Consider the following 25143-nt stretch of genomic DNA (forward strand, 5'->3'; position numbering starts at 1 on the left):
AGCACTCGCAGCAAGTGCTCCTTAAACAACTCCCACATTACTGTTGTGCATTTCCCCAAGAACAATTGTTCCCACTTTATGATCCTCAGGTCCTGCCTAAGAGCAGTATAATTTCCCCTCCCCCGATTAAATACCTTCCCATACTTTGTGTTCCTATCCCTCTCCATGACTATGGTAAAGGTCAAGGAGTTGTGGTCACTGTCACCGAAATGATCTCCCACCGAGAAATCTCTGGCCTGGTTCTTTGCTGAGCACCAAATCCAATATGGCCTCCCCCCTCGACGGCCTATCTACATATTGAGTCAGGAATCCTTCCTGTACACACCTGGCAAAATCTGCTCCATCCAAATCATTTGCACTACGGAGGTTCCAGTTAATATTGGGGAAGTTGAAGTCACCCATGTCAACAACTCTATTACTTCTGCACTTTTCCAAGAACTGCCGCCCAATCTGTTCCTCTATCTCTCTGCTGCTATTGGGGGGTCTATAGAAAATTCCCAATAAAGTGACTGCTCCTTTCTTGTTTCTGACTTCCACCCATAGTGACTCAGTAGACAAACCCTCCTCAACTACCTCCTTTTCTGCAGCTGTGATGCACTCCCTAATTAACAGTGCCACTCCCCGTCCTCTTTTACCTCCCTCCCTATTCTTCTTAAAACATCTAAACCCCGGAACATCTGACAACCATTCCTGCCCCTGTGAAATCCATGTCTCCGTAATGGCCACAACATCGTAGTTCCAAGTAGATCGTGCCCTTATTCTATTGTCCAACATCGAGGAGTCCTTTTACTGAAGAACCCAGTGCTGTTGCCTCAGTGCTATGTCCCCAGTAACAGGCAGCACTTTCTCGAGACGTGGGAGTGAGAGTAGAAAACTGTACAGAAAGTGAACACCAAACTGTGGAGTTTCTTACCTGGAGAGATGATCTGTTTCATTTTTCTCCACACTATGTAGAGAAGTGGTCCTCGAAATCTTGTATATCTCTTTCGTAATTCCATTATAATCTTCTTCCTCTGAATTTTGGATCTTTTTGTTATCTTTGTCATCACCATCTCTCCCTGCGTGTCCCACTCCCTCGTCTTTAACCCGTAACTGTTTAAATGGGATTGTTTGAATCACTCACTGCTAGATACAGACTGTGATCACAGTGTAAAACCATGTGACAGCTTGGTTCAGATACTCACCTTTCTCGGTATCTTTTCAGTTCCTGCAGGACAGAGAATCAGAAACATTTTAATAAACTTACACAGCGCTGTTCAGTTTGTCACTTTCAATGATATAGGATCAGTGATTTAGATAAAATGTGAAGGGATTTGCGTAGAGTTTTCACTGACCAGTTTCTGCGGTCTCATAGCATGTTAGTTTCCCACTTTCCCCTGTAAGATTCTTGGGGATCATGGGCTGGATTCTCCGTTTTTGGGACTATGTCCCCACGACGTCAGGAAAACTGTGGTCTTTTACGCCAGGAAAACTGGCATCAAAAGGCCACAGATTTCCCATTTTGCTGGGGACTAGCAGGCAGCCGTCATAGAGCTCAGTGCTCTAGCTGCCGATACAGCCCCAACGCTTCCGGGTTAGAGGCTACTCATGCGCACAGCGGCGGCGCCATGCCCCATGGCGGACTCAGCCCGCGGACCTGGACCGGCAAAATAGTGCCCCGCATCGGTCGCTCGCGCGCCCCAGACCGCCCACACACGTTGCCCCCAGCCCCAAATGAAGGCCCCACTGCCCGCCGATTGTCCATCCCCCGACTGTGGTGGCCCTGGACTGAGTCCGTAGCCGCCACGAGAGGATCACGGGCGGTGGGAGCATGAGAGGTCCACGCCATTGGGAATTCAGCCGGTCGGCAAGGAGCATCGCCATCGCGGATTGGGCCTCAGGCAATGGCCTGAGGCGGTGGACACTCCACGTGGTGTACTCCATGAGTATGCCGCTTTTCGGGGGACGGAGAATTGAAGAACCAGCGCCGCTCCCGATTTTGTGAGCAAAAACAGATTGCGGCGTCGGGAGCGAAGAATCCAGCCCCTTATCTTGGTTTGAAGTAATATTTATGGATATTTTATCCTAACCACCTTTTAAACAGTTCAGTTTGAATTTCGGCTTTCTGAGTGAGGGAATTCAATGGGATTTTTTTTGTTATAAATTTAGAGTACCCAATTACTTTTTCCAATTAAGGGGCAATTTAGTGTGGCCAATCCACCTATCCTGCACATCTTTTGGGTTGTGAGGGCGAAACCCACGCAAACACGGGGAGAATGTGCAAACTCCACACGGACAGTGACCCAGGGGCCGGGATTCGAACCCGGGTCCTCAGCGGCGCAAGTAACAATGCTAACCACTGTGCCACCGTGCTGCCCTGGGAATTCAATGGTTAACCATAACATGGAAAGGGGAAAGCAGCTGCTTGCAAGTAACTGTCATTCTTAACAAGCTAAAAATGTCAAAAGTTTATAATCAAGGAATTATATCTGTCCTACTCACATTTTGTGTGATTCTAGGCATTTCTATTTGGTTTAAAGGAATAAACAGAACGGTTTGAATTGAATCCTGTCTTTGAATTTCTTTGCTAATGCCATTATCTGTGAACCATATCTTCAGAATAGAACAACAACAGTTTTTAAAACATCCTTTCCTGACACCCTGCGGGAATAACATCTGCTCTTTGTTCTTAGTATCCATGGGAATGACTTGGTTAGTTTGCGCGAATCATTGGAATATTTAATGTGTCTGATGTCGGTATATGGATTGTTTGTACAACTGCAATATCTATCATTTGTACACAATGCCATGCAAGCTCCAGGGCCCAGGAAATAAGAGATTCAGATTTATCCCACACTACGAATCGCATGATGAGGGCTATAAAGGGGGGATGGGAGGCGGGGTGGGGGGGGGGTGACATCAGATGCCCTGACCCTTCGCCATCATTTTGTAAGAAGTATTTTTATTCAAGTTTACATTTTTACACTGTACATGAGTGAAACGGTTATTATTTACAATTTACATGCTGTTCATTTTGGGTATCCCCGCTCACCTCCAACCCCCCTCGCCACCCACTTTGTTCCCCCTACCTCTGCTCTTCCCCTTCACTTTTCTACTATTTTCAGGCCCTGTCTTAGGCCCTTACCTCTGCCATAGATGGTTTATTTATCACTCGTTTTGCTCTGGGGGCGACTCTGGCTTCCATGTCAGTCTCTCCCTGGGTACCCTCCTGGCGTTTCCTTGAGTCTCTCCCCAATGGCGCTCCCCCCACCCCACCCCCTTTATTCCTGTCTGCTTTCTGTGGCCCTGGTGGTTCCCATGCGTACCCACCACCCATCCTCAAACAGGTCTGGGAACAGGCTGGTGATTGTCCCCACCCTTTGTGGAAGCCCTCGTCCAACCCTCCTCTCCAGATGGAGAAATGCCGACAGGTCGGCCAGCCAGTCTGCAGCTTTGGGTGGTGCTGCTGATCGCCAGCCGAGCAGGATTCTCCGGCGTGCGATTAGGAAAGGAAAGGCAATGGCGCCGCCCCTGTTCACCATATGAAGTTCTGGCTGCTCCGATACCCCAAAGATTGCCACTATTGGGCACGGCTCCACCCTCACCCCCACAACCCTGGACATTGCCTCGAAGGAGGCTGCCCAGACCCTGACAAGCCTGGGGCACGTCCAGAACATGTGGGCATGGGTGGCTGGGCCTCCATGGCACCGCTCGTATACGTCCTCCACCTCTGGGAAGAACCTGTTCATTCGGGTTCAGGAGAGGTGCGCTCTTTAAATTGCATGAGGCTTAGCCTTGCGACAGAGGAGGTGGAGTTGGCCCTGCTCAGTGCTTCGCTCCAGAGTCCTCACCCTACATCCATCCCTGTTGATTGTTAAATTCTTCACCCGGTAGTCTGGCTCAATAAAATGAGAGATGGATTTGTAGGTATAGTATCATTTAATAATAACTAACTTGCAAGGCTGGCCTACTGGGAGAACTCCAGGACACACAGCTGCCTCCTGTGAGTTCCGCAGTAAGTGAGACAGAAGACAAAAGGGTTTCTGCTGATGTATTCAAAATCACAGTAAGAGTCACATATAAGCTTCCCATTGGTCATTCTATACACCTTCTGACCTGGCCCTATATCCTAATTGGTCACTTTGCATTGTAACCCCAGCATCCTCTTCACCTTCTGACCATGCGGCCACCCTCCCCCGATAGTTTCAAAGAGGCTTTGGCTGAATCTCTTTGTTCTTTGTCTGTGAGCCCCCTACCATCAGCCGGCCCTACTAACTATCCTATCTTAACTAATAATTCTAATTTTATCACATTCATTTATTCATTTCCTCATCCCTAGTTCGTCCTCCCATTTCTGCCTTGCTCCGTCCAGTGGTGCTCTCGCCCTTTCTAAAAAATGTCCGTATATGTCCTCGCAGTTCCCTTTTTCCATCCTGTCCATGTCCAGTAGCTCCTCCAGCATTGTTCTCTCGGGACCCGAGATTACCTCATTGTCTCCTTGTGGAGAAAGTTTTTGACTTGTAAGTGTCGGAGGTTCTGTTCGTTCAGTAGTTCTGGTCTCACCATCAGCTCTTCTAAGGCCGCAAGTCTGTCCCAGGTGTAAAAGTCCCTGATCACTGGACCCCTCTCTTAAAGGTGGCGTCTTGCATGGCTGGTGGGAATCTGGGGTTGCCGCAGATGGGGCATCAATGACCCAATCGATGGACAGTAGGATTGGGGTCCGCCCAAAAGGGCGCGAAGCTCCTGGGACCTATAAAAGTCAGGTCCCAAGACGAATTCGATCTCTTAGCCGGCCCTCCCAGCAGAACACCTTTGCAGCAGCTCTCTAAGAACTTGAACGTGAGAAGGAGAGGCCTAGCCAATTGCTACACCGACAAGTAAGTGTCATACAACGCCCATTACGAGAATAGACACTCCTGGCCCCTTTAGTCCACACCAACTGGAAGCCTGCGGATCCAGGACAGAGCAAGAGGCCATTGTTCCCTGATCCGACAGTTCCCTTATTCCAGATAAGTATTGGCCTAGTAGTGGTAGGAATAGTTTAGTCTTAGTATTATGTGCATGAGTAGCAAATAACTGTAATAATAAACGTGCCTTGTTTTGAACTTACTAACTGGTGTATTGAGTCATTGATCTGAACTTGAACTTGAACCTTGTGGCGGTATCATAAAGATACTTGGCGACTCTAGAGCTAAGGAATAAAACAGAGTCAATTGAGTGTAAAACACACTCACCCAGAATGAGCAACATTTAGTGGCGAACTCTGACGGGACTCCACTAGAAGTGGCCCCCCCACTCCGAGAGAACCCAGCAATTTGAATCAGAAATCCAACTGGGAAAAAGGAAAAACCACAAGTGTTCAAGTAGTTCACATCAATCCTCACAATTCGGAAGTGTGTTTTTGCATGTGTAACTAACAGGTTTAGAAGGTATAACCGAGAGATTTGTTGCGAAAAAACTGTCGGGAGTTTATACTTCGGAAATTAGCGAAAGCCGTACCCGTATTGTATAACACCGCCTTAGCACCCCTTGTTCTAAATTTAAGAGAGAGCATTAAGATGGCCATGCAGGCAATGGAACGCCTCATGCACCCCCAGGAATTTGTGGTCGCAGCGACCAGCGGACCCTCGATCGTGGGGAGGTTCTTTGTGGTTTTCATTTTGATCCATTGATATTTAATGGACATATACTTTAATTTGAGCAAAGCAAGTGAGGAACTTAAAAGTAGCGAAACAGTACACTGTGCAATTGGAGATTTAGATTTTGAACAGAAAAACTCAGACTTTCTGGTACCTGAGAAGTTGGAGGAATTTGTTTTGATTGGTTGGCTGCTGCCAATGGATTGGCCAAAGACAGTTTTCTGCCTGGCAGCCGACAGCGATTGGGTCCTGCCAAGTAGGATGTTTTGTTTAATAAATTTAGAATACCCAATTATTTATTTTTCCAATTAAGGGGCAATTTAGCTTGGCCAATCCACCTAACCTGCACATCTTTGGGTTGTGGGGGCGAAACCCACGCAGACATGGGGAGAATGTGCAAACTCTACACGGACAGTGACCCAGGGCCGGGATTCGAACCCAGGTCCTCAGTGCCGCAGTCCCAGTGCTAACCAATGCACCGCATGCCGCCTCTTAGGTGGGACGTTTTAAGAGAACCTAGACAGAAAGTTCCTGGACCCCGAGAGAAGAAGCTGTCGGTTGCTCTCTCCAAAAATGCTTCCTGCCTCCTGTTCTGATGTTGCAGAGAAGGCTTGAGATCCTGATGAATCTACAGTGAAAACCGTTACAGATTGAAAGCAAAGACTTCCCCAACTGAAGGCCTAGACTAAAAGAATCAAACGCAAAGACTTTCTTCTGAAACAGAAAGACAAATTGGAGGAGAATGGAAATATTAATCACCTCTGCCGATTTTGGAATGTCTCCCACTTGCACATGTAATCTATCCTCTGGTTCATCTCCATTGGGTCTGGTTTGCTCTGCAACCCCCCCCCCCCCCACCCCCCCCCCCCCACCCCCCCCCCCCCCCCCCACCTCCCACCAAAATCCCTCCAGCTTAAATTATTTCTAATATTTGCTTCAATGTTCCTCACAGGCTTTCCCTGGTTTCAGGGCACCAATCTCTTAATTCCCTGTCCTTTTTCTGGACCTTTTATCCTGGCTTTGATCCACAGTTTGTGGGACAATCTCCTCAACACTCCCGATCTCAATCCTGACTGATACCTGTTAGTCCTCAGTTATACTGCACATTGTGCATTGTTGTGAAGGGGTTTGAGCCCTTTTGTAAACTGCTGTTTACAATCACACCAACAATTTGAGGACTGGGTTATAAAGGATTACCTTGAGAAAGGAGACATTGTCTTGCTGTTCGATGTCAACACAAAGGTTCAATATCTTCTCCTCAAGTGACGTCAGTTCCTCTTCAATTCTTCTCAGATTAGCCTCCATTGGTCGCAGATCTTCCTCCTTTTGTCTCCTCAGCTCTTCGATTAAATGTTTCTCTTTGTCTTCAAGGAATCGATGGATTTTAGCAAATTCTGCAGAGATGTCTTTCTCCAGGAATCCAGTGAGTTCCTGTGACAGTGAGAGAGATCATTTAAACAGCGGGTTGTTAAAGGGTTTCAGTGTTTAAAGGGAACTGAAGTAATCCTCACCTCCAGTTCTGAAATCTTCATCTTCTGCTGCTGTTTTAATTCACTTTGATTTTTCTTTTCAGTCTCCATGGAATCCAAGGATAATTTCAGCTGGTCCTAAAAATGGAATCAGATCTCAGCACATTATCTGCTGTTATATCACACACTGTGAGGATATACAAGCTCCTGAGGTACATTGACACTATAAAGGTCCATCTCGTTTGTTTTCTGTTTATTCCCTTATTTCCCTTTCTTTTCTTTTTTCCATTACCATTTTGATTCGTGGGAGAGTAATGGAACTGTGACTTTAATTTGAGCAACAAAGGCTTTAAATCAAACCACAGGCTGCAAGCAGGTTTGGATTTGAGCCAGTTCCCCAAGAAAGAAATAGGCCCGAATATGAACCTTTGAGTTGAAGGCCCAGTTTTATAAGAACCAAAATGACTCTCCAGAAAGCCTGCTGCCTGTAAGTACTGTACTGGGCGGCACGGTAGCACAGTGGTTAGCACTATTTCTTCACAGCACCAGGGTTCCAGGTTCCGATTCCCGGCTTGGGTCTCTGTGTGGAGTCTGCACGTTCTCCCTTTGTCTGCGTGTGTTTGCTCCGGGTGCTCCAGTTTCCTCCTAACGTCTAAATATGTGCAGGTTAGGTGGATTGGCCATGCCAAAATGCTCCTTGTTATCCAAAGATGTGTAGGTTAAGGTAAGGGGTTATTGGGATAGGGCAGGGGTGGGCTTGGATGGAGTGCCGCAAGTACAGCAATGCCGCTGGCATATCATTTAAGCGCCTGTTCCGGTATTCTCCGGGGCCTCCCGCGTTTCTCCACCTTCACCAGGAGGAATTACCGATGCCGAGGTTCATTTGTGGTTTTAAAAATCAGGAAACAGGCGAGTTGGCTGCTGAGAGAGAGAGAGAGGAGGTAGGACATGTTCCCAGAGATGTGACCGTGGGCTGGCTGGGGGGCATCTGGCAGGACTGGGGGAATACAGCGGTCTGACCAGGGGATGGGCCGTTGGTTTGGAGTGTCCAGGCACAAAACACCATTGCCGTGGCCTGCAAGGAAACCATCTTGCGGTGAACCCCACTGATTGCCCACCTTGGCCCGTGGTTGCACAGAGCGACAGCATCCCTCCCCAACATCCCCAACTGGATGCCTCCCTGCCGGTAGGCATCACGCAGGCCAGCAAAGGGGGCCTTCACAGTAGATCTTCCAGGAGGGTTCTGGATGGGGGCCACAGAGCGTACCGCTGGCATGGATAGTACCAGCCACCAGTGGTACACCTGCTGGCATGGATGAGGCTCGGGGTCAGAGGCCCCCGTGCTGCCAGCACTGATGGGGCCAGGGGTGTGGTGCGGAGGGCGGAGTGCCAGGGGATATGGCCAGTGGTGAGTGTGGAGATGGGAGAGGGAGGGGGACAGAGACATACAGGAGAAGGGTAGCAGTGCAGGCCGGAGCCACCGTGTTGCCCGTTGGACCTGGTTGTTGGGCACAGGGATGGGCACCATGGTAACATGTCTGCATTTCACCCCCACCCCCCCACCCCTGCAGACAATGGATTTCAATATCAACCAGGGATGGTTGACATATCTACCTTGCTGCCACACAGCTCTGAATGCACTGAGGCTGTACAATAAGAAGCTGCTCGGGGAGAATCCTGCAGCAGCGGAGTTGTCCCACGGGCACAGGAGCCAGCTGCTGATGATGGAGAGCCTGCTGCCCAACAGGTCATGGAGGAGGTGCCAAGAAGGCGCCACATTTGGCCTCATGTGTACCAGCAATGCCTGTCATTCGAGAACTTGCAGGACTAGGCGTGACGTCTGAGACTCCGGCTAACCAAGGAGACCATACGGCATATTTGCCGGATCATGGTGCACCTGGAACTGTGGGGACATGGGAGAGAACACCCTGCTCTTGGTGGCCGTCAAGATGACAGTCGCTCTGAACATTCCCGCCATGGGCTACTTCCAGGCACTGAGTGAGGACCTGTCTGGGATCTTGCACTTTGGTGCATTCGCACATCCACGGAGGCTCTGTGTGCCCGGTCGGCACAATATTTCAGCTTCAATGTGGACCAAGCCCACCAGGATACCAGTACGGTTTGCCACCATCGCTAGGATGCCCCAGGTCCAGGAAGTGATCGATGGGATACATGTCCCCCTACGATCACCAGATCATGAGGGGATGGCCTTCATAAACCAAAAGAAGTACCACTCCATACTCCATGAACATGCAACTGGTGCTTGACCATGAGCTGCACATCATGCGCGTCTGTGCCCGATACCCAGGCAGCGTGCATGAAATCTTCACCCTGGCACACTCAACAGTTCCTGACTTCTTCAGGGCTGAGCAGCTGGCTATTTGGCGACAGGGGCTATCCACCGTGATCCTCACTGAGGCCACAGGACAGCATGGTGGCGCAGTGGTTAACACTGCTGCATCACGGCGCTGAGGTCCCAGGTTCAATCCCAGGACTGGGTCACTATCCGTGTGGAGCTTGTACATTCTCCCCGTGTCTGCATGGGTCTCACCCCAACAAACCCAAAGATGTGCAGGGTAGGTGGATTGGCCACGCCAAATTGCCTCTTAATTGGAAAAAAAAGAGAACTGAGTACTCTAAATTTAAAAAATAAAATAACATTTAATTTCAAAAAAAGCAATAGCCTTCAGCCGCTCGGCCAGAAGCCTCGGCAGTCGGAGGAGGTTATGGGTGATCGGTGGGGCAGATGTGCAAGGACAAGGGCTGCCCTCAAAATGGATACACACGATCCAAGGGTTGGCAAGGGACGCCCCTCCTCCCTTATGGCGGACCTCCCCTGCGGATAGATGTCCCACTCCTGCGGAGAGTCTTCCCCCGCCCCAGCCGACGGTCTCCCCACCCTCCGCCAAGCACTGGGGTGACAAGTCCAGCGACCCCGGGCTCTTTGCCTGTGAGCAAAGATGGCTACTCACCTCCCCAGCTCACCACATGAACCCTTCCACCAGGTTCATGTTTTTAAGAAGGAGTACTAATTGGTCGCACTGTGAGCAGTTGCTGAGGAGACTGATGAATGGCGGCAGGCAGGATATGGGGTGGCTTCCGTTAATTGTATGGAAATAGGACTTAAGTGGCGATAATTGGTATCTCGCCGAGGGAAGCGGGCCAGTTGCATCGCAAACTGTTTAGCGCCTGACACGGTTCTCGGTTTTGGCCTCTCCCGCTGTTCAACGGACTTGTTTTACTTGAGCAAAACCGCAACAAGGCCGGAGAATTGCGCCCTTTCTCTCGGAAATGGAGAATTCAGCCCAGTATCACTGAAACTCCTTACCCTTGAAATTAAGTATTGCGAATAAAGTCATCAACAGCAGGGGGAAGCAACATTTGTCCATTGACTTCAAACAACCCAGTGAACAATTGGAAACAAGTATCTCACTTTACCTTGTAATTTTGAGTTGCGGTCTGACTCGACAGGAACCTGTGGGCTGAATGTGTGGGAGAGTCTACACATTTGGCACAGATCAGAATCTCATCCTCCTCACAGAACAGGATGAGCTTCTCCCGGTGTTCCTCACACAGTGACTGCTCCCTGTCTGTGTCCTCTCTCAGATTCCCCCCTTGTTCCTCACACAGTGACTGCTCCCTCTCTGTGTCCTCTCTCAGATTCCCCCCATGTTCCTCACACAGTGACTGCTCCCTCCCTGTGTCCTCTCTCAGATTCCCCCATTCTTCCTCACACAGAGAGCGATCCTGCTCCAGTTTCAGCTCCAGTTGTCGAGTTTTCTCACAGAGATTGGCCAACACCTTGTTACTGGTGAAACTCCTCCTGGGGAGAACCTGCCGACATTCCGGACAGGACACAGCTTGACGCTGCTTTCCCCAAAACTGCTGGATACAGGATTTACAGAAGTTGTGTTCACAGTCCAGCCTCACCGGCTCCACAAACACAGACTGACAGACAGAGCAGGTTAAATCCTCACTCAGGTTTAAGATGTGTTTACTGACGGCCATCGCTGTTACTGCTGCTCGTTCTGTTATTCCCTGAAGTTTCAGTTTCATTTCCCGAGGATATAATGTGATTCACTCCACACTCTGTGCTCTTAAAGGGGAACTGTCACCCTGTCAGATTTTCTGATAAAACAAAATCTATCTTTCTCATCTGACTTTTCCAGTCCTCACAGATTGAAAAGCTGGTGAGAAGTCAGGAATTTGAACAGTTTTAATACGTGTTTACTGATGGCCATTGCCGTTGCATTTCTTTATTTTTTTTGTCAGTGATCGTAGACCCCACTTCACAAGATGTCTTCTTCCAGTCATGAAGCTGATGCTCTCCAGAGAGCAAGAGACAGAGGGCTGAGAGGGAGGGGGAAGAGGAGGGTCTGCTGATGGGTTTGGGGGAGGAGAAGTAGCCCCACGTTGGGAGGGGTCAGAGGCGAGGCAGGAGCTGCCGGGGTCAGCAGAAGTTAGCTGGCTCACGGGAGTGCTATGGAGGGAGTAAGTTGGCTGCGAGGGGTCCTAGTTTGGGGGGGGGGGGGGGGGGGGGGCTAGTGGTATGCTGCTGAAATGGCCAGGAAGGAGCTGGAGTATGCAGCGGGGGTCGAGATGGGGGTTTGCCGCTGTGGGGAACGGGCCGAGCGGGGGGCACTGGCCTGGGGCGGGCAGGGGATGGGCTATGGCTAGTCGGCAGGGGAGGGGGGCAGGGAGTCCTCTGATCCGTGCTGTATTTCTCTATCTCTATCTATAACTTGGAATGTGAGGGGGCTGAATGGGCCGGTCAAACGGGCCCGGGTGTTTACACACCTGAAGGGGCTGAAGGCGGACGTGGCTATGCTCCAGGAGACGCACCTGAAGGTGGCGGACCAGGTTAGACTGAGGAAGGGATCGGTAGGCCAAGTGTTTCCTTCAGGGCTGGATGCAAAAAATCGGGGCGTGGCGATCCTGGTGGGAAAAAGGGTGTCGTTCGAGGCATCAGAGGTGGTGGCTGACAGTGGCAGGAGGTATGTGCTGGTGAGCGGCAAGTTGCAAGGGGAGCGGGTGGTACAGGTGAATGTCTATGCCCCGAACTGGGACGATGCGGGTTTTATGCGGCGCATGTTGGGCCGCATTCCGCATCTGGAGACGGGGGGCCTGATATTGGGGGGGACTTTAATAGAGTGCTGGATCCCCCATCGGATCGATCCATGTCCAGGACGGGCAGGACGCCCGCGGCGGCTAAGGTGTTGAGGGGATTTATGGATCAGATGGGAGGGTGGATCCTTGGAGGTTCGCGAGGCCGAGGGCCAGGGTGTATTCATTTTTCTCCCACGTGCATAAAGCCTATTCCCAGATCGATTTTTTTGTTCTGAGCAGGGGGCTGATTTTGAGGGTGGAGGATGGCGAATATTCGGCCATAGTCATTTCGGATCATGCCCCGCACTGGGTGGACCTTGAGCTGGGGGAGGAGAGGGACCAGCGCCTGCTCTGGCGCCTGGAGGTGGGGCTGTTGGCGGATGAGGAGGGGGGCGGGCAGGTTCGGGGGTGTATCAAGAGGTACTTAGAGACTAATGATAATGGGGAGGTCCGGGTGGGGACAGTTTGGGAGGAATTGAAGGCGGTGGTTAGAGGGGAGTTAATTTCCATCCGAGCCCATAGGGAGAGGGGAGAGCAAAGAGAGAGGGAGAGGTTGGTGGGGGAGATTGTGAGGGTGGACAGGAGATACGCGGAGGCTCCGGAGGAGGGATTGCTGGGGGAGCGGCGTAGTCTTCAGGCCAAAATCGACTTACTGACCACCAGAAAGGCGGCTCAGTGGAGGAAGGCACAGGGAGCGGTGTACGATTATGGGGAGAAGGTGAGTAGGATGCTGGCGCATCAACTCCGAAAGCGGTACGCGGCCAGGGAGATTGGTGGAGTGAAGGATAGGGGGGAAAATGTGGTGCGAAGGGGGGTGGACATTAATGGGGTCTTCAGGGACTTTTATGGGGAATTGTACTGGTCTGAACCCCCGGTGGAGGGGGGAGGGGGAATGGGGCACTTTTTGGACAGGCTGAGATTTCCGAGGGTGGAGGAGGGGCAGGTGGAGGTGCTGGGGGCACCGATTGAGCTGGAGGAGCTGGTCACTGGGATAGGCAGCATGCAGTCGGGGAAGGCGCCGGGGCCGGATGGGTTTCCGGTCGAATTTTATAAAATGTACGCAGTCCTGCTGGGCCCCTTGTTGGTTAGGACCTTTAACGAGGCAAGGGAGGGAGGGAGGGGGGGGGGCTTTGCCTCCGACTATGTCACGGGCGCTGATTTCCTTGATCCTTAAACGGGACAAGGACCCCTTGCAGTGTGGATCATATAGGCCGATCTCGCTGTTAAATGTGGACGCCAAGCTGTTGGCGAAGATCTTGGCCACAAGGATAGAGGACTGTGTGCCGGGGTCATTCATGAGGACCAGACAGGGTTTGTGAAGGGAAGGCAGCTGAACACCAATATACGTAGGCTTCTGAATGTTATAATGATGCCGGCGGTAGAAGGGGAGGCGGAGATGGTGGTAGCATTAGACGCGGAGAAGGCCTTTGATAGGGTTGAGTGGGGGTACTTGTGGGAGGTGCTGGAAAGGTTTGGGTTCGGGGAGGGGTTTGTCAGTTGGGTGAGGCTGCTATACGAGGCCCCGATGGCGAGCGTAGCCACGAATAGGAGGAGATCGGAGTACTTTCGGTTGTACCGCAGGACGAGGCAGGGGTGTCCCCTGTCCCCTTTGCGTTGGCAATTGAGCCCCTGGCCATGGCGCTGAGGGAGTCGAGGAATTGGAGGGGTCTGGTGCGGGGTGGGGAGGAGCACCGAGTGTCACATATACGCAGATGACTTGTTGCTTTATGTGGCAGACCCAGTGGGGGGAACGCCGGAGGTGATGCAGATCCTTAGGGAATTTGGGGGCTTTTCTGGGTACAAGCTCAACCTGGGTAAGAGTAGGTTGTTCGTCGTGCACCCGGGGGATCAGGAGGAGGGGATTGGTAGGCTCCCACTGAAAAGGGCGGGGGGGAGCTTTCGGCACCTGGGAGTCCAGGTGTCTCGGAGCTGGGGGGCCCTACACAAACTTAACCTCACTAGGCTGGTGGAGCAAGTGGAGGAGGATTTTAAAAGATGGGACATGTTGCCGCTGTCGCTGGCGGGCAGGGTGCAGTCCGTCAAGATGACGGTGCTCCCGAGGTTTTTGTTCCTGTTCCAGTGCCTTCCCACCCTTATCCCGAAGGCCTTTTTTAGAAGGGTCAATAGGAGTATTACGGGATTTGTATGGGCGCATGGGACTCAGAGGGTGAGAAGGGTGTTTTTGGAGCGGGGCAGGGAAAGGGGGGGGCTGGCGTTGCCCAACCTCTGTGGGTACTATTTCTGCCAATGCAGTGATGGTGCGTAAGTGGGTAATGGACGGGGAAGGGGCAGCATGGAAGAGGATGGAGGTGGCGTCCTGTGTGGACACGAGCCTGGAGGCGCTGGTAACGGTGCCGTTGCCGCTCCCTCCAACGAGGTATACTACGAGCCCGGTGGTGGCAGCTACCCTTAAAATCTGGGGGCAATGGAGACGGCATAGGGGGGAGGTGGGGGCTCGATGGAGGCCCCGATACGGGGGAATCACTGGTTTGTTCCAGGGAGCATTGATGGTGGATTCCTGGGCTGGCACAGGGTAGGTATTAGGCGGTTGAGGGACCTGTTTGTGGATGGGAGGTTTACGAGCCTGGGTGAGTTAGAGGGGAAGTTTGGGCTCCCCCCGGGGAACATGTTTAGGTACATGCAGGTTACGGCGTTTGCCAGGCGGCAGGTGGAGGGGATCCCTCTGTTGCCCCCATGTGGGGTACGGGACAGGGTGCACTCGGGGGTGTGGGTTGGAGGAGGGAGGATTTTGGACGTGTACCACGTAATGCAGGAGGTAGATGAGGCCTCGGTGGAGGAGCTGAAGGGTAAATAGGGAGAGGAGCTGGGTGAGGAGATTGAGGAGGGGACGTGGGCGGATGCCCTGGAAAGAGTGAATTCCTCCTCTTCTTGTGCGAGACTTAGCCTCATACAGTTCAAGGTGCTACATAGGGCTCATATGACCGGGATGAGGATGAGCAGGTTATTCGGGGGCGAAGATATGTGTGCTAGGTGCTCGGGGAGCCCAGCGAACCATGCCCATATGTTCTGGGCATGCCCAGCGTTGGGGGAGTTTTGGAAGGGGGTAGCAAGCACGGTGTCGAGGGTAGTAGGATCCAGGGTCAAGCCAGGCCGGGGACTCGCAATTTTTGGGGATGCAGTGGAGCCGGGAGTGCAGGAGGCGAAAGAGGCCGGTGTTCTGGCCTTTGCGTCCCTAGTAGCCCGGCGGAGGATCTTGCTTCAATGGAAGGATGCGAGGCCCCCAAGCGTGGAGACCTGGATCAGTGATATGGTGGGGTTCATCAAGTTGGAGAGGGTAAAATTTGCCCTGAGGGGATCAGTACAGGGTTTTTCAGGCGGTGGCAGCCTTTCCTTGACTTCCTGGCAGAACGGTAGGAAAATAGGCCGGCAGCAGCAGCAACCCCAGGGTGGGGGGGGGGGGGGGGGGGGGGGGGGTACATGTGTATATTGAGTATGCCGGGTGTTAATCTATTTCTTCTTTTTGTAGTTACTGGGGGGGAGGGGGAGGGTTGGTTTTGGGGGTTATTGTGTTTTTCTTTCTTTTTTGATTGTTAATAATGTTTTCTTGTTGATGTTTTCTGTTTGTGATATTTTGTGAAAATCTCAATAAAAATTATTTCTAAAAAAAAAGAGACAGAAGGCTGGACTATTAATTGGCTGACGACGAAATTGGGAAATGCGATTGGGCAGAGAATAGGTTGCGATGCCAAAATCGCAGCGGGCACTGATTTGACGGCAAATAGCAATTGTCCATCACCTCGACAGAGGTGTCAATGCATTCCGGAACCCATGTACAGTAAACACCATTTCCATGTCATTTGCGGGCCTGACCCGTTTTTCTCCGGGGCCCCCGTGATGCCCCTCCTCCGATGGGCCAGGTTCTGACGGAACGGTTCGCTTGTGCTTTTAAAAACCGTGAAACCTGTGTCGTGGCTGCTGAGGGAGAGAGAGGAGGTAGGATACAGAGAGGAGCGACTATGGGCTGTCCGGGCGGACACTGACTGCGCTGGGGCAGGGCCCTGCCATGGCCAAGGGTAGGGGGGTGGTGACGGGGTAACAGGCCGAGGGGCCGGGGTGACCCCCCAATGGGACTGCGTGGTGTCTAGTCATGGCTGCAAGACAGCCACCTTACTGCGCACCCACTGTCAACCCACATAAGCCTCTGGTTCTGCAGAGTGACACCCGCCATATGGGTGTCCGCACCCCCCACCATGTGGCGGAAGGTGGCGTGGGGGTGATATTCAGGTGACCATGACTTTCGCGTGATCTCACACATGAGGTACCGAGGTTCCCTTGGCAGCAGGGTCCCACGCAGACAGCGCCAGCCCTAGGGTTGCTGGCGCCCCGGGCAAGCTGAACTTCGGCGCCCTTCGGGGGGGGGGGTCCGGTCGGGTCGGGGGGTCGGGTCGGGGGGTCAGGTCGGGTCGGGTCGGGGGTCAGGTCGGGTCGGGGGTCGGGTCGGGGGTCGGGGGGGTCAGGTCGGGGGGTCGGGTCGGGGGCCGGGGGGTCGGGTCGGGTCGGGGGGGGTCGGGGACGGGGGGGGTCGGGTCGGGGGCGGGGGGGGTCGGGTCGGGGGCGGGGGGGGTCGGGTCGGGGGGGTCGGGTCAGGGGTGGGGGGGGTCGGTGTCGGGGGCGGTGAGGGTCGGGGTCGGGGGGAGGTCGTGGGCGGGGGGGGTCGGTGTCGGGGGCGGTGGGGGTCGGGTCGGGGGCGGGGGGGTCGGGTCGGGGCGGGGGGGTCGGGTCGGGGGCGGTCGGGGTCGGGTCGGGGGCGGGGGGGTCGGGTCGGGGGCGGGGGGGTCGGGTCGGGGGCGGTCGGGGTCGGGGGGGCAGGTCGGGGGGGGGGGGGCCGGAGTGACCTGGTATATGATCGGGACTCACCGATCGGCGGGCCGGTCTCTCTGTCGGCAGGTCTCTGACGCCGGTCACCCACTCGTTGATGGCGCCCCCTAGCACATGGCGCCCCGGGCGACTGCCCGAGTTGCCGGTACCTTGAGCCGGCCCTGCACGCAGAGGCTCTGTCCCCGTCAGACACACATGAACTGTTAGTGTGTTGGGCAGAGAGGAGAAGGGGCAGGGTCTCTGTGCGGCGTCCTGTCGCCAAGGAAACCAAATGAAGCATTTTGGGAGGCAGCTTGCAAATCAGCTGTCTCCTTTTGCGTATTTCAATGAGAAAAAGCGTCCTTCCATATTTTATACGGAAAATCCGTGCTAGTTGGCAACTCTGCCCGCATCGGGAGCGGGAGAAAACTGGAGGGGGATGTCCGGCCTGCGGCCCCTGACCACGGCAGAGCGAACGGCGATGGATGTTGTCGGTGACCTGGAGGACATGGAGGTCGCCGGGCTGGAGTTCGGCCACTGGCGAGGAAGTGAGAGCTTGCTGAGTTGCGATTCCCTTTGACATGTGTGTCAACACAACCCCCCCCCCCCCCCCCCACACCACCCCCACATCACCCTCACCCACACCACGCTCATCCCCACCCTCATTCCCACACCAACATAACCCCAACTTCACCCTACCCTCACCACCCAAACCTACATGCTCACCCCATCACCCCCCCGGCCCACGGTCTAATCTTGCATCTTGTCTTGTGTCTTGCAGGAACAGCTGGTGATGGGGCGGGTCTATCCGGTGTTCCCCGCCCACAGCCACAGCCAGTGCCACAGCCCGAAACCCCCCCATCCCCATCCCCCTTCTCCCCCGTGAGCCAAGAAATGATGAGGATAGCAGCTCGGATGGCAACTCCCTGCCCGAGACTCAGAAGACCCAGAGCTCGGGTCGGAGGATGACATTGACTTTCTGTCACAGCTGTCTCCAACACCCTCCACCAACCCAGAGACACTCACCTCGGTTGGGCACTTTACGAAAGCGGCTCCTGGGACACCCTCTGCTGCGCACCACACGGTTGATCTGGTACAGCAGGTGGAGGTAGGAACACCCGAGGTGGCGGACGGTCGGAGGGCAGGCCTACCCCAGGAACAAGCTACCGTCCAGACAGGTTTCGGGCTTCTGGAACGGACAGTCCCATCGATTGTGGAGATGCATCGCACAGCCAGGGATTACAAGAGGGGTTGTTGGCGAGCATCCAGCACCTGCAGATGCATTTGGAGGAGTCCAACCATGTGCAGCAGGAGGCAGTGTCAACCATGCGAGCCACCCAGGCCAAGACCTCACGGGTGGCGTCCGCGGTGGAGGCATTGAGGCAACGGTTGTGGCAATAGATCAGCATGTTCAAGGCTTGGGGCAATCTGTGCAGGGGCAGGCCGAGGCCCAGGCCAGGTTGCTGCCTCACAGATAACCATGTGCCAGGGTCACCTGGAAATCATAGCGGTGCTCCTGAGCGTGGCCCAGTTACAGCGGGCCATGGCTGAGAACGTTGCTCTGGCCGACGTGATGCAAGCGCAGAGGGAGGTGGCCCAGTCCCAGGAGGAGATGGTGTAGTCACTGGCTGATGTGAAACAGACCCACGGGGTGGTGGCACAGTCACAGCATGATATGGCGGAGACCCAGATGGCGATGGTCCACTCCCTATGCTCCATGCCCACGAGCATACATAACCTGGTCGCGACCATAGTGGGCCTCCAAGACTTGCAGCAGCAGGTGGTGGGGGAGCCTCAGAGATAGCTCCGCTTGCACCCCCGTCCCATGGAGTAGGCCAGGGAATATTGGGCACCCCAAGGGAGGGGGGGAATGATGGGGCCTGTGCCAGTGACTCCTGCAGGGGAGGTTCCGGAACACCGCAGCACCTCAGACTCCCCCCTACTGTCCCTGGTGCATATGGTGGGCAGCGGGCAGAACAGGGCGGCACCATGCCACCCGGGGCACCCGAGCTGCAGTGGGCCCATCCAGGCCCGGTCACCCCAGAAGACGCCTGCCAACTGGGACACAGGTCACAGGGCAAGAATCACAATTTGGAGTCAAATCGGCGCCTGCTGCGATTTTGGCATTGGAACCAATTCTCCATCCAATCGTGCTTCGCGATTTCGGCATCAGCCAATAGAGAATCCCGCCCAGAGAAACAGGCACAGGTGCTTCTGCTCCTTCAGAGAAGAGAGGTTGACAAACACAAAGTGTCAAAGAGTTTTTTTTAAAACTACTTTCTAAAAGTTGCCATCCCTCAGAAATCAGAAGAGATTCTACAGGTTTTCTGACAGATCTGAAGTTTGATGAGGCTGCAAAAACTTTTGAGCCAATCTTCTATAGTTAGACGCTATTTGAAAGCAGAATTTGGGAGTCTCATATGGGAGTGTTGAGCTGAACCAACCCAGGATATAATCGCCTATGTGCAGAATTGGGGTCCGGAAACCTGCTTCCTCAGCCTTGGCAAGGAGAAAGCCGTTGATGGAATATTGCACATCTCACACGATGGATGTATTCCCCAAAATGGGACCTGGGGAGGGAATCTGTAATCGGATCCAACTGATTTATGCAGACCTCAACAGCGCAGTTTTTTTTTTGTTCTTTTTTTAAAATTTAGAGTACCCAATTTTTTTTCCCAATTAAGGGGCAATTTAGCGTGGCCAATCCACCTACCCTGCACATTTTTGGGTTGTGGGGGTGAGACCCACGCAGACACGGGGAGAATGTGCAAACTCCACACGGACAGTGACCCGGTGCCGGGTTTGTAGCCGGGTCCCCTGAGCTATAGGCATCTGTGCTAACCACTGTGCCACCGTACCGCCCACAATAGCGCAGTTTCTTCCTTGAAAAATTTAGAGTACCCAATTAATTTTTTCCAATGAAGGGCGATTTAGCGTGGCCAATCCACCTAACCTGCACATCTTTGGACTGTGGGAGGAAACATGAGCACCCGGAGGTAACCCACGCAGACACGGGGAGAATGTGCAAACTCCACACGGACAATGACCCAGAGCCAGGATCGAACCTGGGACCTTGGCGCCGTGAGGCAGCAGTGCTAACCCACTGCGCCACCGTGCTGCCCTAATAGCGCAGTTTCCAGCAATGGGTAGCACTCTGGCAGTCCTGTTCCATGTCGGTCGGATCAAACCTTTCACTGAGTCCACGTGGGAGGAGGTGGGCAGGAGAGGGCAGGCAATGCCAGGCAACGGAGACATTCGGGTAAAAGCCTTACCGTGTGTAGACAGTGTCGCCATTTTCTGTATCACTCCCCTTTCGCCAACCGATGGACATCGCGACAAGTTTGAACTGATCTCAGAAGCCAAAGTAAATTCGGGCATGAGCGAGGCCATATTCTTTGTCCCCTTCACCATCAAGTTTCTGTGTGGAGTCTGCACGTTCTCCCTGTGTCTGCGTCGGTTTTCTCCGGGTGCTCCGGTTTCCTCCCACAAGTCCCGAAAGATGTGGGGCGGAATTCTCCGCAACGGCTGACGCTGTCGTGAAACCCGGAGTATTTCACGACGACTTCGGAGGCCGCTCCTCGCCCCCTATTCGCGCCCCGGGGGGGGGGGGGGGGGGGGCCTAGGAGCGTCATTGCGTGAAACGTGGCTGCCGGGCCTTGACGCGCCGATAATGACGCGGCCGGCGGCGCCTTAGTGACGTCAGCCGCACATTCGCAGGTTGGCCAGCTCCAACCCGCGCATGCGCGGTTGCTGTCTTCTCGGCTGCACCTCAAGACGTGGCGGTATGACCTTGCAGGTCGCTCTCACCGCCACTCTGAATCAGGCAGGGAGACCAGTCGCTTCTTCTCCCGAACCCTCTCCGCTTCGGAACTTCGATGCTCCTCAGTTGAAAAGGAAGCTCAATCCATTGTGGAAGCCGTACGGCACTGGAGGCACTACCTCGCAGGTAAGAGGTTTACCCTCATCACCGACCAAAGATTGCTTGCTTTCACGTTCGACAGCTCGCAAATGGGCAAAAGTAAAAATGATAAAATCTTGCGGTGGAGGATCGAACTCTCCACCTATAATTACAATATCATATATCGACCGGGGAAGCTCAATGAGCCCCCAGATGCCCTGTCCCGCGGCACATGCGCCAGCGTGCAAGACGACCGCCTGAAGGCTATCCTCAATGACCTCTGCCACCCGGGGGTCACCCGGCTCGCCCACTACGTCAATGCCCAAAAACTGCCTTTCTCCACCGAGGAGGTAAAAGCCATCACCAGGGATTGCCCGATCTGAGCACTTCTATAGACCAGACAAGGCCCACCTGGTAAAGGCTTCCCGGCCCTTTGACCGCTTGAGCATCGATTTCAAAGGGCCACTCCCCTCGACTAATCGAAATGTGTACTTTCTTAACGTCATCGACGAGTTCTCCCGCTTCCTTTTGCTATCCCGTGCCGCGATATGACCTCCCACACAGTCATCAGAGCCCTGCACAGTATCTTCACCCTGTTTGGTTTCCCCAGCTATGTACACAACGACAGGGGTTCGTCCTTCATGAGCGACGAGCTGCATCAGTACCTGCTCGACAAGTAATCGCCTCGAGCAGGATTACCAGCTACAACCCCAGGGGGAACGGGCAGGTGGAGAGGGAGAATGCGACGGTCTGGAAGACCATCCTACTGACCCTCCGGTCCAGGAATCTCCCGACCTCCCATTGGCAGGAGGTCCTCCCCGGCACGCTCCATGCTATTAGGTCCCTCCTATGCACAGCCACCAACCAGACCCCTCATGAACTACTATTTGTTTTCTCTAGGGGCACTACCACGGGGGTTTCGCTCCCATCCTGGTTGAGGACACCGGGCCCAGTTCTCCTCCGGAAGCACGTCCGGACACACAACACAGACCCGCTAGTAGAGAAAGTGCTATTGCTTCATTCGAACCACCAATACGCTTTTATTGAATACCCCGACGGCCGTCAGGACACCGTTTCCCTCCGGGACCTGGCGCCTGCAGGATCCATCACCATCACCACCACAGCCAAGGTACCCCTCACACTACACCCCACCCAACCCCCCACGCCCTGCTTCTCCGCGCCTATAGGTTTCCTGCGCCCCACCCGTCGCACCGGTCAGGAATGAAGCTCAGACCGAAACACCCCCGGAGTCCACCCTCATACCCACACCGATCGTCACCACCCAGCCACCCGAAGAGGCTGCAACCCCGGTGCTCCGCCGATCCCAAAGGACGACTTGGCCACCGGACCGGCTCAACTTGTAGACCTGTCACCCCCGCCGGACTTGATTTTTTTTACAGGGGGTGAATGTGGTGAATTCATACTGTATGTAATTCACACTGTATTGCTTTGCATTGTATTATGTCCTTGTGGGCTCTGTATGTGAGCCGTTGCGCGGCTCTGCCCAAAGGGGGAGATGATGAGCTTGTACAGGGCTCCACCCTTGGCTCCGCCCATGGCCCCTCCCACTACCGGAAGTATAAAGTGCAGCAGCCGTGAGCCTGCCCTCAGTTCTTCTGGTCGCAGGCAGGCTCAGTTGTAAGACTATTAAAACCACAGTTTACTTCCAATTGTGTCTCTAGTGAATTGATGGTCATATCAGGGCGTTGCCGTTTCGGGTGCTGACTACCCACTTTAGGTCCTTGGTCATGCAGATGGCTCGAGACTGGGCCCGGCTTCGTAAATTGAATTTCATGAGCCTGGTGGGTAGTGTAAAGGCGGATTTGCGGAGATGGGACAGCCTTCCCCCATCACTTTAGGTTGGGTGCAGACACTTATGATGAACATCTTGCCGCGGTTTTTATTTTTGTTTCAGTGCCGACCGGACTTTTTGCCAAAAGCATTTCGTATGGGGGTGGAATGGTTGATTTTGCCATTTGTCTGGGTAGGTAAGATAGCAAGGATTTAGAAGACGTTGCTTCAGAGAGGGCGGCAGTTTGGTGGCCTGACCCTTCCAAACCTGATGTACCACGATTGGACGGCGAACGCTGAGAAGGTGCGGGGTTGGATGAGAGAACTGGAGGCTTTAAGGGTGAAGATGGAGGCAGGCATTTGTAAGGAGTTGCGGGCGCCAGCAACAGTGCTCCTCCTGTTTTCCCAGGGAAATATTCGGGAAGTCCGGTGGTGGTGGCCACGTTGACGATATGGAGACAATATCAGCGGTACTTGAGGTGAGGGACAGGGTCAAAGCTGATGCCAATCCGAGGGAATCATGTTGAGCCGGCAAGGCTGGATGCCAGGTTTCGGGAATGGCAGGGATGGAGGGTGATGGAAATTGAGGACTTATTTCTGCAAGAGCAGTTCATGAGTTTGGAGGGGTTGACAGAGAAGTTTGGGATTCCACGGAGGAAGCCTTCAGGTATATGCAGGTGCGGGATTTTACGAAGAAGGTTTTCCCAGCTTTTCCAGTGGCATCACCCTCCTTATTAATGGGGGGGATGTGGTTGGTGATGGGGCTGGAGGGGGGGGTGGTTTCTCAGCGATCTACGGGAGGATTTTAGAGGGGGATATGGTGGCATTGGAGGGGGGGTTAAGGCCAAGTCGGAGGAGGAGCTGAGGATAGCACTGGAGGAGGGATTGTGGTGGGAGGTGCTGCGGTGGGTGAATGCCTCAACCTTGTGTGCGAGGCTAGGCTTGATACAGGTCAAAGTGGTGGATAGAGCTCTCCTGACGAAGTCAAGGATGAGCCGGTTGTTTGAGGGGGTGGAGGACACTTGTGAACGCCGTGGGAGGGGCCGGCCAATAATGTACATATGTTCTGGTCCTGCCCGATTCTGGAGGTTGATCCTGCATGTGGATTTGGAGCCCAGTCTCCCAGATTTGTATTTGTAGATATTGTATTTGAATATTGGGCATGTTTACCATCCGACGAAGCGATATCGCGTGGAGTGAATCGAATTGCCTGAAGAATGGCATCTGTGTTGTGAGGGATATCTGGAGGAGGCCAAAATGGATCATCCACTCGGCACTTCCGACTGAAGATTATTGCAAATATTTCAAACCTGTTGCTCATGCAATAGGGGCTGGTTTAGATCACTGAGCTAAATCGCTGGCTTTTAAAGCAGACCAAGCAGGCCAGCAGCACGGTTCGATTCCCGTACCAGCCTCCCCGGCCAGGCGCCGGAATGTGGCGACTAGGGGCTTTTCACAGTAACTTCATTGAAGCCTACTCGTGACAATAAGCGATTTTCTTTTCATTTCATTTTTCATGCTGATTCCGGCTTAGAGTGACTATCTGTACAGATAAAGTTATTTTGATACAATTACAATAGTCCTCCACTGTCCTCAGGGTTTCCTTCCCCACCTGCAGCTGGGCCGGGGTTTTTACACAACTGGGGCTCTCCTTGAAAAGGGTTAACCCCGCCCCCTTAAAGGGGAAAGCCTGGCTTTTAAAAAAAAAGTACTCAATTATTTTTTTTCCAATTAAAGGACAATATAGCATGGCGAATCCACCTAACCTGTGCATCTTTAGGGTTGTGGGGGTGAAACCCATGCAGACTCGGGGAGAAAATGGACAATAACCTGAGGCTGGGATCGAACCAGGGTCCTGTAGCCATCTAAAATGGCCACCTGCAAAGGACCATGGGAATTATGGTCAACTTGGATACAGACAGGTACACAGCCTCTATGTATTGTGTAAAGTAGCAGTCAAACCAGTGCCACTTCCCCTTATTTGGAAAGGCCTACGTGCCTAGGACAATGATAGCTGGGACCCGCCCAGCCACCAAGGTATCCGCCCTCTAATTGGCCAGGATCAGTGAAGGTGATCGAAACCCTTTCGATCCATTGGAGCTGGAGATAGGACCGCCCAAAAGGTTGCAAAAGAGAAGAAGGATAAGAAGCCCTACGCACTAGGGATTGGCCTCTTTTGGACGGGCCTGTGTGTGACCAATTGCAGCATATCAACTAGCCAAGTTCAAGGACCCACAATCTCTACCTGAAGGACGAGCCCAGCCGAGACGAACCTGAAGACTTCCAACCGACCCACGTGGACACAGATAAAGGCCTTATCTCCCGCACAGAGCCGGTCACCCTGAAGTTAAGTACAGGTCATCTCAGTTATTAAGTTTAGTGCGTAGCTGCGTGAATCATTGCATATAAAACAAGTGTGTTTGTTAATAAACTGTCTTTTGGA

At 53.4% G+C, this 25143-nt stretch overlaps 1 protein-coding gene across 1 annotated transcript in view; it reads right to left on the reverse strand.

The window, feature by feature from the left end:
• LOC119975564 overlaps positions 1-25143 on the reverse strand; it is an 87598-nt gene that overhangs the window by 13962 nt on the left and 48493 nt on the right. Inside the window, exons 7-11 of the mRNA XM_038815352.1 lie at positions 10526-11125; positions 7130-7225; positions 6816-7049; positions 1185-1207; positions 914-1092 (exon numbers count right to left, since the gene is read on the reverse strand). Coding sequence (XP_038671280.1) covers positions 914-1092; positions 1185-1207; positions 6816-7049; positions 7130-7225; positions 10526-11125 — 1132 coding nt within the window. The remainder of the gene's footprint in view (positions 1-913; positions 1093-1184; positions 1208-6815; positions 7050-7129; positions 7226-10525; positions 11126-25143) is intronic.

This window comes from Scyliorhinus canicula, chromosome 13 (genome assembly GCF_902713615.1).
Source record: "Scyliorhinus canicula chromosome 13, sScyCan1.1, whole genome shotgun sequence".
NCBI classification, from domain to species: Eukaryota; Metazoa; Chordata; class Chondrichthyes; order Carcharhiniformes; family Scyliorhinidae; genus Scyliorhinus; species Scyliorhinus canicula.